Genomic DNA, 13041 nt, shown 5'->3' with positions numbered 1-13041 from the left:
ATTAGATAAGATCTCCTGACTTTATAATATGTGCGATTCGATGAACTACCAGCGTTCTCAGAGTTCTTTAGAAAAAAAAACTACCTGAGGCCAAGTTCCTTAGCACCACATATACACGCCAGTAAAACCTTTTCAGTAGTTTTTATTTTACACAGGAGCGACGCATAGCTTCCTACAACTTGCGATACAACACAAACATAGCATTAAAAGCTAGCTAAAAATTAGCAAGCCACTATGTCGGAAAAAAACTGAAAAAAAAAGGAAAAAACTTCAATTACCGAAACTTTTATACTGTTGTCTCGAATCAAGTTCAATTTGAGGTTAAAAAAATGTTGGTAAACACATTTATCGGTGTTAAATGAGAATTGAGACAAAATACAAAATGTACTAAGAAATAACTCCACCGACCCCCGTTGACCTGAAAAAAAAAACATTTGCAGAGCAACAAAAAAAGTTTGAAACGTTATAACGCCCTTACCTCTGAAAAACACGCTCATTAGACAATTTCCCTTCAAACGACTTGACAAGAGCGAAGCTGTACTCGGCAAACACAAGCGACAGATTGCCACGAAGTAGGTTAAAAAGACAAAAACAAATAGAAAAGGCAAGAAAACATGTTAATGAGTTTAGACATTCAAATGACCTCTACAGATCGGAAAAAAGTGGAACTCGTAACATGAAACTACGCTTCGCTTGAGTTAAAAAAAAACGAAATATTAGCCGTTGATAAAGCGGATAACACATCCTATCAAGAACAAAAGTATCAACATAGGCGCTACGCGCAATACACCGAAGCCATGGAAACTGAAGCAAAAACCAAACAACTTGAACAACTAATAATTGAAGAATAACAGTTCTAGAACAAAAAATCGTACTAATACATGTATACACCAAAATTTTGCTATATCGAGAAAGAGCCTGAAATAACAGTTCTAGAACTAAAAATCGTACTAACACATGTATAGGTTAAATTTTTGATATATCAACGAAGATCATAAAACAACACTTCTAGAACTAAAAATCGTACTAACACATGTATACACCAAAATTTTACTATATAGACAAAGGGCCTGAAATAACAGTTCGTGAGCTAAAAATCGTACGAACACATGTATACACCAAAATTTTGCTATATTGGCAAAGATCATGAAATAACAGTTCGAGAGCTAAAAATCGTACTAACACATGTATACGTCAAATTTTTGCTATATTGACAAAGATCATGGAATAACAGTTCTAGAGCTAAAAATCGTACTAACACATAAATACACCAAAATTTTGCTATATTGACACAGATCATGGAATAACAGTTCGAGAACTAAAAATGGTACTAACACATGTATACAATAAAATTTTGATATATTGACAAAGATCATGAAATAACAGTTCGAGAACTAAAAATCGTAATAACACATGTATACACTAAAATTTTGATATATTGACATAGATCATAAAATAACAGTTCGAGAACTAAAAATGGTACTAACACATGTATACGCTAAAATATTGCTATATTGACGAAGAGCCTGAAATAACAATTCTAGAGCTAAAATCGTACTAACACATGTATACACCAATATTTTGCTATATCGACAATATTAACAAAAATAAATGACGTGAAAATAAACAAAAATAAATATGTACATACATAAATTATAAATAAATATAAGCAAACTAAACATAATTAAATAAATAGAAGAACAGATAATTAAATAAATAAAGATGAACAAATAAAGAAACAAACATACGCAATCACGTGACATAGCGCGATATAGTCCAGCCCACATGATAATTGATAACTGTGGACGTTATTTGTCGACACTTGACAACAGACAACATTAAAAAAAAAACCCGTTACACGATACCATAACACCTTGACTAAAGTCTTCGGTGTAATTAAAATGATCAGTATTTTATGCGAGTTGGAGTAGAAAAGGTAGACTCGTACTATAACACAATGCTCGCAAGCTTGCATTCGGCAAAAATAAGCACTTGTACCCAGGGGCTGTGTTTTCTACGGTATGTTTTACCTCTGCACTAAATGGTCAGAATTAGTCACGGGATTTCACTTTATGCAGTATGTTGACTGAAACACGTTACCTGCAAATTCAGTGAACATAGTTTTTAACAAAAAAAAGCCCACCCCCCCTCCCCAACATTTTTGCTCCATTTTAACTTTTGCCAATCGAGAGCGTAACTTGTCTGCCTATAAGTAGTTGAATTTTAATTGAACAAAATGCAGTTTGATCAAATTAGAGCGTGATCAAATTCTAAACTTTGGCTAATCACAAGGATACAAAACTCATACCCCTAATCGACACTTTTCTAATAATTGTACTTACAGAACTCCAATTATTTGAGTCACCAAACAGAGACAAGGGCGTCACCCCACCAGTCTGTTTTGCTCCTTTTCCCCCTTCCACATTACAGAAGTTGAAATTACTCCTAGCTTCAGACGGATAAGGAGATTCTGAAGACATTTCGACCGCATGTCTCTTCTTACTAGACGAGGAGAACGCCTTCCTTCCAAGTTCAAAAGGGGGCGTTTCCAAGTCATCATTTTTGTATTTCCTGTTATCTGCACCATTTGTTAGTAACGATTCCTTCACACAGTTTGAAGAATTGCTCACACTTCTTTCGGTTTCACTGAGAATGAAAAAAAATTTAAAAAGGGGGAACAGAGTGATAAAAAAAAACATTTGTGAGAATCAGATAGATTTTCTGGATATTATTTATAAAAAAATTCAGATTAAACTTCTGGAAAAGTTCTTTTGATTCCAAAAAAATTCCAAAAAGTACCCAAAACGACATTCTGACCTGTGTTTTCTAAAATTTGCATGCAGCGCAGAAAGCTTTGTAATTTAAGGGTCGTTATTGTGATTCTGGAGAGGCCGTAAAAGTTTTTGAAAATTTTTTGAAAATCCCCCTCCCCTTGAGAAAATCCTAGATCTGCACCTGATTCAAATCAAATATCTTCAAATTGATAAACTGACTTACCGGTCTCCTGTATCACTACTAAACGACAATGAGTGCTTCAAATTGTCATAGACAGCTAACTCTTCCTCTACATTTTCTGCCTCTGAATCACTGAGCCACTCCGACCACCCGTGGCTATGACTACTGTCACTTATCATCCGAAGTCGGGAGGGGACGATTGCAGTGTAGAATTTGTCATTGCAGAAAGTCAAATCGAAGCTGAAACACATTTTACACGTTTTACCACCAGAAAAAAAAACAGAAGAATATATTTTGGTATGCATATTCTTATTCGGTAAAACTTTGATCTTTCTTTTTTTGTTAAGATAACCAATTTTGATGATTTATACAAACAAAACATAGCCAACAGACATTGTAGAAGAGACATAAACTCAAGGAAACAGAAAAAATACTGACTTGTTTTGTCAAACTTCAGCTTTCGAAATTCAAAATAAAAAATAGATGGCCTCAAAGCTTCTTGAATTTCTAGAACAAATACTGATTGCCGCTTTTTTGATAACATGAACCCAACTAGAGCAAACTGGATCAAAAGGTAAGTTTTTATTCCGCTGGAAATCTTGAAATTAACTTCGGCTAGTAGCTAGTAAAAATTCGGTTCCGTCTCGGATTCGAAGCTACAACTTACTGCGGCCTAAAGATTATGAGTCTCACGCACTAACCACTCAGCCATAGACGCTTAAATAATCACAAACACTAGCCACAAATAGAGCAGAGAACAGATGCTATGATATTTCCACTGCCAGATCTTGATTATAGCAAAAGTGCCACCGAATACATATTAAAAAAATTCATTTTCAATGATTATTTTCATTTGCGTGTTAGACAAGAATACACTAGCTAGTGTTAACAAAGGAATTAAACTGAACTTAAAAATAAACCAAATTCAAACAGCTAAAAATCAATTTTAGCGTGAAAAAGTTGTATGAATTGTTTCCAGAAAAAAAACACTAAGACATATATAAGCGTATTCACTACGTTTATGACTCTTAACAAATGATACACAGATTTTGACAATTTATTTATCGTAGAAGTTGAAAAGAAAACAAATTTAGGTGCTTCCATTAGCAAAGTTTTCAGAGCTGAGCAATAGGGGATTTAAGAAAGTAGACAAGGAAATTGGGCGCCGGAATATGAAAGTAAACTAGACTACCATTAAAGTGAGAAATTGAAAGAAAATGGGCCGACCATTATTATGAGAAAATAATCGATGGGGTGCGAAAATTGGGGAACCGGTTTTTTTTAGCAGACGAGTTTTTAGCATGAAAACTGAAATTTAGACCTTTCAGCAGTTTTTAATTGACAGCTTAGTAGATAGGAGCTTAGAAAAGTGCTTAGTCTGGAGTTGAGCTTCCCTAATTAAGACAATTATCTCATGGTTCAACAACATAACTCTAAGCAAAACAAGCTAGTTTAGCGGCAAAAGCTGATTTACGCGCATAGTTATTCTCCTGCCGAGTGTAACATAGACATAACAAACAAAATTTCGAGTTTGTTATGTCTACTAGATAGGAAAAAAACTAAGTCCGGATGACATTCTCGTTGTGTTATCTCCAATTGTGCCGAAAGATGAATGACCAATTTAGAAACAACAGTAGTTCTTCGAAAGCCAGGTAACCACAATGACGATCCTTGCCAAAAAATTCCCAAAATTTAGAGGACGTAAAAATAGATGGAAAAATGAGTAAAACCAGTGACAATCAAGAGTTCGTATAACATCAAAATTTTGGAATGGCAATTTTTTGTTTTCTGAAAACCCTGCAATTTTTGCAAAAAAAAACGAAAACACTTCATGTGGCGGTACTTTCAGCAACAAAACCATTTTGTCAAAATTATACAACTTTAAGCGCAATGAATGCCCGCAAAATTCCATCACTTTGGTCGCTTATAAGCAAAACAAACGAAGAAGCTTACTAAAATAATCTTAAAAAATTGATTAAAAATGTCAATCTTTTTTGTCAAAAAAATTCAACCCAAGTTATACACAGAAGCGAAGCTTCGCATCACTTGCGATACCACAAAAAGAGCATTGCAAGCTAGCATATATGAAAAGAAAGAAGAGTCCAAAGAAATCGGAAAACTTTTCGAAGAAACCTGATGTTATATTTGAGGAAAACACGTCCAGAAAAGCATTTGACGGCGTTTAATGAAAATACAGAAGCATTTTTGAGCGTACAAAAAAACTGTGGTTTTAACGGAAATATAAATTCTATTCTGAGAGTTTTAACGTTCCGGAAGCATACAAATTATGGTTCCATCGAATGACCCAAATTAGGTTACAATACCGATAAACTATAAGCCGAAATTATTTAGGGCGTAAATGTTTTCAAGCAAAAAATTATTTTAAGAAATCAAAACTAAGAGAATTACAAATTACCGTAACAAATGAAAGCATAAGAAGCAACAACAATAAGAACTGCATGTGGCAAAAAAGCCGACAAAACATAAGCAAACAAATAAGCCGACAATTTTTTTGAAATTTTGAAATATAATATTTTCCGTTTGAAAAAAAAAAATAGGTCCTGGTCAGATTTGATCCCAGAACTTTTGCTGTCCCAGAAGTATTCTTTACCTTCAGACTAAATGTGCCAGAGACGCTTAGAACTTGGAATTCATTATGAACCGGGCAGGAGACAAAACCATTCAAGTGATTCTGTTAAACTAGTTGTTAACCCGAAAAAAGTCTATATTCCAATTTGATAACTCTTGCTTATCTCAAGCGTAATTACATCTGATAATGAGTCGGATTTCATAGCTGCAGTGCAAAATTTAATGCCGGAGGTCGATCATTTTGGCGGTTACTCAATGCCTAAATCCGTCGACTGAAAAACAATTACGAGGACAACTATCAGTTTGGATATTTACTGGAACAATAATGCCGTTATTTGTCGAAATCTTTGGAAAAAAAATATTTCAAACTATACTTGCCACAAAATATTTGTCAAATTTGCACATTTTTGATACTATTCGGACTTTACCTTTTTTGTTTCGTAATAACACGTTTCATAATAAAGACTTTGATCGGATAAATTCCATTTTTAAACGGTCGTCTTATTTACTTCTCTAATTTCTTAGGCCACGTGCAATAGATATAAACTGATGTTATCTGTCACTTTGCTCACGACCATAAAACAATTATATAAGTAGCTACTACGTTATTATTGAATGCCTTGAGCACACTTTGCGAGCTGCTCATTATAGCTTGAAAAAAGACACACAGATATATAAAAAAACGAACTCAATTGCACCACAGACAAAAACCAGCCGCGATTTGCTAAAAGTAAAAACTAAAATAGATTTTGTCAAACAAACGTAACTTCATACATGCTCATAGTAAGCTTAAACGGTAATATTTCACTGGAAATATATTTCATGGATCTACTTGTTGATCTAGCCCATAAACCCTGTTATCGAACAACGCATCAGCAGAGCTGCAAAAGAAATCATAAGTCAAACAGCAAAAAAAAATCCACTTGATTGGAACAAACATTAGGACTTTTTTCTGAAAAAAAAAAACATTTAGACTTATATAAGTGAAACTCATTTCGCAGAAGCAAAAACATACCCAACAGAAGTCAGCATGCAATGTTCATGAAACTAAACCAAAAAAAAACTCTTCCCAAGCTTGTTAACTTTTTCAAACAACTAACATCATGAGAAGCCTCTTTAATTTTCAAGATAATTTTTATGATTGACGCTTTCAATTTTTAAAACTCATTTTGAAAAATCCAATTAATACCTTATTTTCTTTTTTTGCTGAGATTTCTAGAAATTAAATTTAAACTTGAACTTGAAAAGACAAGATTGTTCATTTGAAACTCATATCTAAGTTTGAATATATTAGCTTTCTATGTCAAACTAAGTCTTCATAGAACTACATGGACAAAATGCGTATGGAAATTTAACAGTTGAGAGAAAGTAAAAATTCTCACTTGGAAGGAGTAAAGAATCCGTCGGGAGAAATACTGGTGGACAAGGAGTGGTCTCTAGGCGAAGTGTGAGGAGTTGTCACATCACTAGTACTGTCCCAAATGATGTCTCTTTCAGACATAGAAACTGGATGAACTAACTGAGACGACACTGCTGAAGGTAAAAAGTGATGAGCATTTATTTTTTTTAATGTTAGCATCGAGTATTGACTAAGCATGAAAAAATCTTATCGTTTTAATGACTGATTATCGTATAATTTTTTAAATCTTTTCAGGATTATCATTTGTCGTATATTGCAAATGATGTACATAACACTGGTTCGTTTATCGTCAATTTATTTCTCGATTTCAGATTCAATAATTACATTGCACTTCAAAACATAGCCAACATACAGTTGGAAGAGTCGATGCACGCAAGCAAACAAAAAACACAGACTTTTTTCTGAAAAACCTCAATTTTCCAGTTTCAAATATAAAATAGATACCCTTAAAGATCTTGGAATTTCTAGAACAATTTAGGATTTTTAGATAAAATTAAGCCAATTTGAGAAAACTGGATGAATAAAAAAACTTTCATTTTGAGGGACAATCTGAAAACTAAATTTCCCGTAGAAACTAGAAGTCGATCACGTTGTTCCTGACTTTTACACTTTTGCTGTTCGATAGTGCAATTGCCTTCCCCTTTTAACAAAGGAAATGAACTGAACTTAAAAAGAATTCACAAGTCAAACCGCAAAAGTGATTTTCAGCCTGAACAAATTTTAAGACTTCCTGAAAAAAAAGACGCGAAAAACAAAAACATAGCCAATCGAAGATTGGAAAAGAGTAATGAACGCAAGTAAACATAAAAAAACACTGATCAGTTGAAAAAATTTCATTTTTCAAACTTCAAAGAAAAAAAAAGAGATGCCCTTTAAGCTCTTTAAATTTGTAGAACGACTTACGATTGGCGCATTTTTGATAATATTAACCGAACTTCAGATAACTGGATCAACAGGTAAAGTTTATAGTCCGCTGGAAATCTGAAAGTTAAATTCCACTTTCCAAACTAGAAATCACTCACGAATTTTTGCGCCATTTGCACGTTCGTATTTGGAGAGTGCTATTTACATCACTTTCACCAGATGAATTTCAATTGAACTCAAAAAAAGCATATATAGCTAAATGCGTCAATATTTTAGGACTTTTTTCTGAAAAAAAAAAAATCAGCAAGACCTATAAAAGGGTCTTCACCACGTTTATTACTCTTAATCATCACGACCTATACTAGAGTCTTAACTACGTTCATCGACTCTTAAAAAAACAAAAAATCATCACGACCTATATAAGAGTATGAATTACGTTCATCGACTCCTTAAAATAAATGGCCTTAAAAGTCTTTGAATTTGAAGAACAATTTATGATTGGCACTTTTTTGATAAAAAATAAACCAATTTGCAAAAACTGCATCAAAAAGTAAAACTTTTATTTCGCGGGGAAATCTGAAAAATAAATTCCACTTTCGAAACTAGAAACCGATCACGTTTTTCGTTACCTTTACAATTTAGTAGATTTTGCCCTTTTTAAAAAAAATTAAGTGAAATTAAGGAAAAGAGAAGTCAAACTGCACAGAAGTAAATTTGAGCCAGAAAATAAAACCAAAAAAATTATCGCGGCCTATATAAGAGCATGAACTACGTTCATCGACTCTTGAAAATAAAATTGATCGAAAAACATATATTTAATTGTTGATTACAAAGACGCGGGCGAATTTTGCTAATTTTCATAGAAAACTTTCCCCTATAATGATTTAAGCTTAATTTAATTTTTGTTTTGAAATGACCCAATTTTTGAGCCATAACTCGCATCGTTAACAAGATTCGACATTTCGGATCTTTTTATGAAAAAATATACAAATGCTCACTTGACTACTAGAACTTCTCACAATCATGGCCTAATATTTTAAATTGCTTTTATTTTGCTCAAAAATGCCCATCACTGTTTGCAGCTGGCAAAGATGTTTGTGCAGTGAGAGTGGCCGCTAAGCTGCTGTCGTATTCCTCTTTTTCTTCCCTTTCGGGAGGGGAGGGCGACTGGTGCTCACTGTGCTTCTTCTTATTCGTCGTGGTGTGTTCCAGAAAATGACCTAACACACCAATTATCAGTTATGATCCACAGAAAAATCAAGCTAAATGAACAGTTTTTTAATTAGTGAGATGTGAAATATTTCAGAGCTCATAGCAAAAGCCAAACTTTTAACTTTAAACTGACTAATATGTATAATTAATTTCCGTCATCAAAAAATATGCCAATTTTATCCTGTGAAAACTACCAATTTTTAAATTAACGTTCGTGGCAACTTTTAAATTAACCGCAGTATCTTATCTCTGCAAATCAGCAAACTCGAACTAGATAAAGACATCTATAAATTTTCAAAAGTACCATTCATTACGAGTTTGACGTACCAGATAAGTTCGCTGAGTGGTGTTTGTCCACGTGTCTAAGACAGGATATCCGATTGCCTGTGATGTCTATCCTGTCGCGATTGAAGTCCAGTTCCTGTTCTGGCCCTATCCTCTCAACAGTCTGCTCAGAGCCCATCTGGTCCAATTTAAGTCTCTTCATGGGCGAAACTTCAAACTAAACAAAATATTCAAACTAATATACGTATAGTATTTTTGGGCTATTTGCCAATTTCCCAAAACCCCTCGCCAAAAACTCAAAATTTATGATACAAAAATGATTGACAACGACTAAAATCAAATGAAAAAAAAAACGAAAAAAAAAATCTTCAAATAGCTTTTGTCAAAATATTTTATTAAAACTTCAAAAATTGTCCAAATTATCCGGAAAATTACTTGAACCAATAAAAACTTTACAAGGAGCTTTCAGAACGCTAGAAAGACGCCAAACTTTCAAAAATTTCCATTCTGTTAGCCGAAAAACAATCAGCAGACAGACAATCTAAAATAACTGAATATTTTCAGTTTGCTAAAAAAAAACAGGTCCCGACAGAAATCGAACTACCGGGCGCTGTCATCTCAAGCATGGGTGTAACAGTAACTTGGAAAGTTACATTTTTTTTAAAAAAAAAGTCGGACTACGGGAACTAAGCCGACCAAAATAAGATCTAAAAAAGACGAAAATTAACACAGAGGCGAAGTGAAGCTTTGCACCAACCACTTGTGATACAACAAGCATAAAAAAGTCGAAAAATTAAATTTTGAAAAAACTAGGTGAACCGAAGTTTTCGTATGTCTCGATTAAAAAAAACAACTAGGGGCCCAGCTAAAGCTGGAGGTACATGCTTGATACTAAATTAAATTTCTATACTCATGCGGCACGAAAAATGTGACTTCAAAATTTGGACTTTAGTTCTTTCTCTACTAACTTTGAGATGAACAAATTTCTCAAAGATATAACATTTCTAATACAAAAAGTTAAGGAGTCCCCGCTTATGTGGGAACAAATATCCCAACGGTCAAAAGTTCTAAAAAAAACTGCCAAAAGATTTTCCAAAATCCACAACTTGTTTCGCCAAAAAGCAGGTTTTGTCTATTTAGTCAGAGAAGATTCCCAAAATCGGGTTTCTTCACTGAACACAACCTGAAAATTGGCACGGTAATTTTCGCGTAGAGTCAAAACTTTGACTTGTTTTCCAAAACGAAAAAATAAATTTCAACAAACCGATTGGTAAACATACAACCAAGTTGAAAAGTGCGGAGGGAAGTATTAAATTGTGTTTCCCTTGAAGCGACCCAGAATTGGGTCATTGGGCCGATGAATAATAGGCCAAATTAATTTGGGCCGAAGAATTTTTTAGCGAAACAAAAAAAAATAAGGAAATACGAAGTCAAGGTAAGTAAAATTACATATTGTAGGAGTAAATTAAACACTGAAAGCAACATAAAAGAAAATTGCGTGCAGCAACAAAAACGATTGCAAGATATGACAGCTAAGCTGACAATAAATAAGCAGACAAATATTTTGCCTACAATTTTATTTGGAACCGAAAATTTCCCGTTTGAAAAAAAAGGTCCGACTCAGATTCGAACCCAGTACCTTTGCCGTCCAAGGCATAATCGTTACCTCTAGGCTAATATGCCTGGGAACGCAAAGATGTTTGAATTCATTATGAGCCAAGATACAAGTGATTCAAATGATTGTTAAACAAGTTGTTAACCCGAAAAAAAGTCTATACTCCAGTACAAAGTGAATCAATGGTTGCCCACCCAACACTTCAATTTTTACTAAAACGGACAATTATACAGCACAAACAAGAGTGTATCACGAATTGTATGTTCGAAAAATCAAAGCAGTTGGTACAATTTATAAAAAAACTCTATATTGTCCCCAATCAAGTTTGCAAGTAAAAATCATGCACTTGACACTGTTCCACTGATAGTTTACTGTTTAAGTACTTTCTGAAAAACTATCTATTAACTGCATTCACGTGTATAACAACAAAAAAATAACACAGGCGAAGCTTTGCTTCGAAAACACTAGCGAGAACACGAAAAAAGCAGCTCTAGAAAGTGCAATAGGAAAAAGTAGAGATAAGCTTCGAACACAGAGGCGAAGCTTCGCTTCGCAAACACTAGCGAAAACAGGACAAAAAGCAGCTCTCAAAAGTTGATTCAGAAAAAAAGGAACAAAGCTTCGATTTAGCAAAAATTCGGCTAGGTCTAGGATTCGATCTGCGACCTACTGCAATCAAGAGATTTTGAGTCTCATGCACTAACCACCCACGCTTAACCACAGAAAAACACTAGTCACGAACAAAGCAGCTACATGTGCTAATAAATTGCCAAAGCTATTCAGCAAAAGTGGCACCAAATTTAAACAGACACAATTTTGCAAGTAACAATTTGGAATATAACAAATTGAAGGAATCCACACTAAAATTGCATTAAGAAATTGCAAAGCATAAAACTACATAATGTATAAATTATGCATGTCAAAAAATTGCGAGATATATTGAGTTAAAAAATTTCTGAAATCGAGTTTCTATTGAGTTATGTTGAAATAAATAGCTTTTTCGGTTCATTTGATGAATCAAAAACGCATCAACTGTGTTAACTTATTACTATTCGAAAGTCAAAGCACATGTTATCAAAAATCTGTAAAGGTGCCCCGAAAGTGGCACCAATATGTGCGACTTAGGTAAGAATAAAAGGTTCCGAATAATACACTAAGCTGACGCTAGGGTAAAAACCAGGTCAATTTCTTCGACATAGCTAAGTACATTTCTTCAAGATTTGTGGGTACAAAAAATAGTTACTGATAAAAAAATCTTTTTCCGCAGTCCAAATCACTTGCTCTCGGAAATGAAATGAAAGTTCATTGTTCTAATTCTTACATCGAAGTGTATTAGCTTGAGACTCTGCTGTCTCTGTCTATCTCTCGAGTGGAGCAGAGGGTGATTGAGTAGCTGTTCTGCTGATGGCCTCTGTCTGTACTCCTTGTTCATCATCACATTCAATACTTGCAACAGCTCACCACTCATTTCTAAATAATCAACACACTACTAGTGCTTGTTTTCATATATCTAGTCTAACACTATAAAATTTGGATTGGAAACAGTAAATAGCTCACGTTTTGATAGAATTTCTCTTCATTCAACAGAAATTTACGTTTATTACACATAAAAACGGGCAAGAAATTCGGTTCAAAACGATATAAACGACCGTATCTTTTCCAATCAGCTAAAGGGTATTTCAAACGAACGATACTTAACGTTAGAATGTTCTAGACGTTAAATCAAACTTTGTTTGTGCATCAAAAATGAAACTCGGCATAATTTAAGCTAAATTTTAAGTATGTAGGCGAAATAAACTCGCTTTCCGAAAAGAAAAAAACTCGAATTCCTACGTTTTGAGAACTGTTCGGGTAGGTTGTGGGAAAGCCCATCCCGAAGGAGTTGCCACCACGTGCCTGACTTGGGCATTTCAATTGATGTCACACAGTCTAGAAGAGTGGCGCCCAGACTGAACATGTCGGCTGCAGGTGTGAACACTTCTGACAACACTTCCAATGCCAGGTACCTTTAAACAAGCAAGAGCAAGGGTTTAGGAACTTAGACGACAGGAAATTAGACGATCCGAAAGTAACGGAATTTAGACAATAACTTGCGACCAAA

At 34.2% G+C, this 13041-nt stretch overlaps 1 protein-coding gene across 2 annotated transcripts in view; it reads right to left on the bottom strand.

Moving 5' to 3' along the window:
* Positions 1-13041, bottom strand: part of LOC134851356 (uncharacterized) — a 303739-nt gene that overhangs the window by 489 nt on the left and 290209 nt on the right. The window contains exons 8-14 of one of the 2 annotated variants that reach the window (XM_063867402.1): positions 12774-12946; positions 12262-12410; positions 9368-9542; positions 8902-9048; positions 6927-7074; positions 2998-3195; positions 2343-2646 (exon numbers count right to left, since the gene is read on the bottom strand). In XM_063867402.1, coding sequence (XP_063723472.1) covers positions 2343-2646; positions 2998-3195; positions 6927-7074; positions 8902-9048; positions 9368-9542; positions 12262-12410; positions 12774-12946 — 1294 coding nt within the window. Of the gene's footprint in view, positions 1-2342; positions 2647-2997; positions 3196-6926; positions 7078-8901; positions 9049-9367; positions 9543-12261; positions 12411-12773; positions 12947-13041 lie in introns of both variants that reach the window. The other variant, XM_063867401.1, reaches the window with a different exon arrangement.

Source organism: Symsagittifera roscoffensis, chromosome 7, assembly GCF_963678635.1.
Source record: "Symsagittifera roscoffensis chromosome 7, txSymRosc1.1, whole genome shotgun sequence".
Lineage (NCBI taxonomy): Eukaryota > Metazoa > Xenacoelomorpha > Acoela > Convolutidae > Symsagittifera > Symsagittifera roscoffensis.
This window is presented reverse-complemented; position numbering and strand designations above follow the sequence as displayed.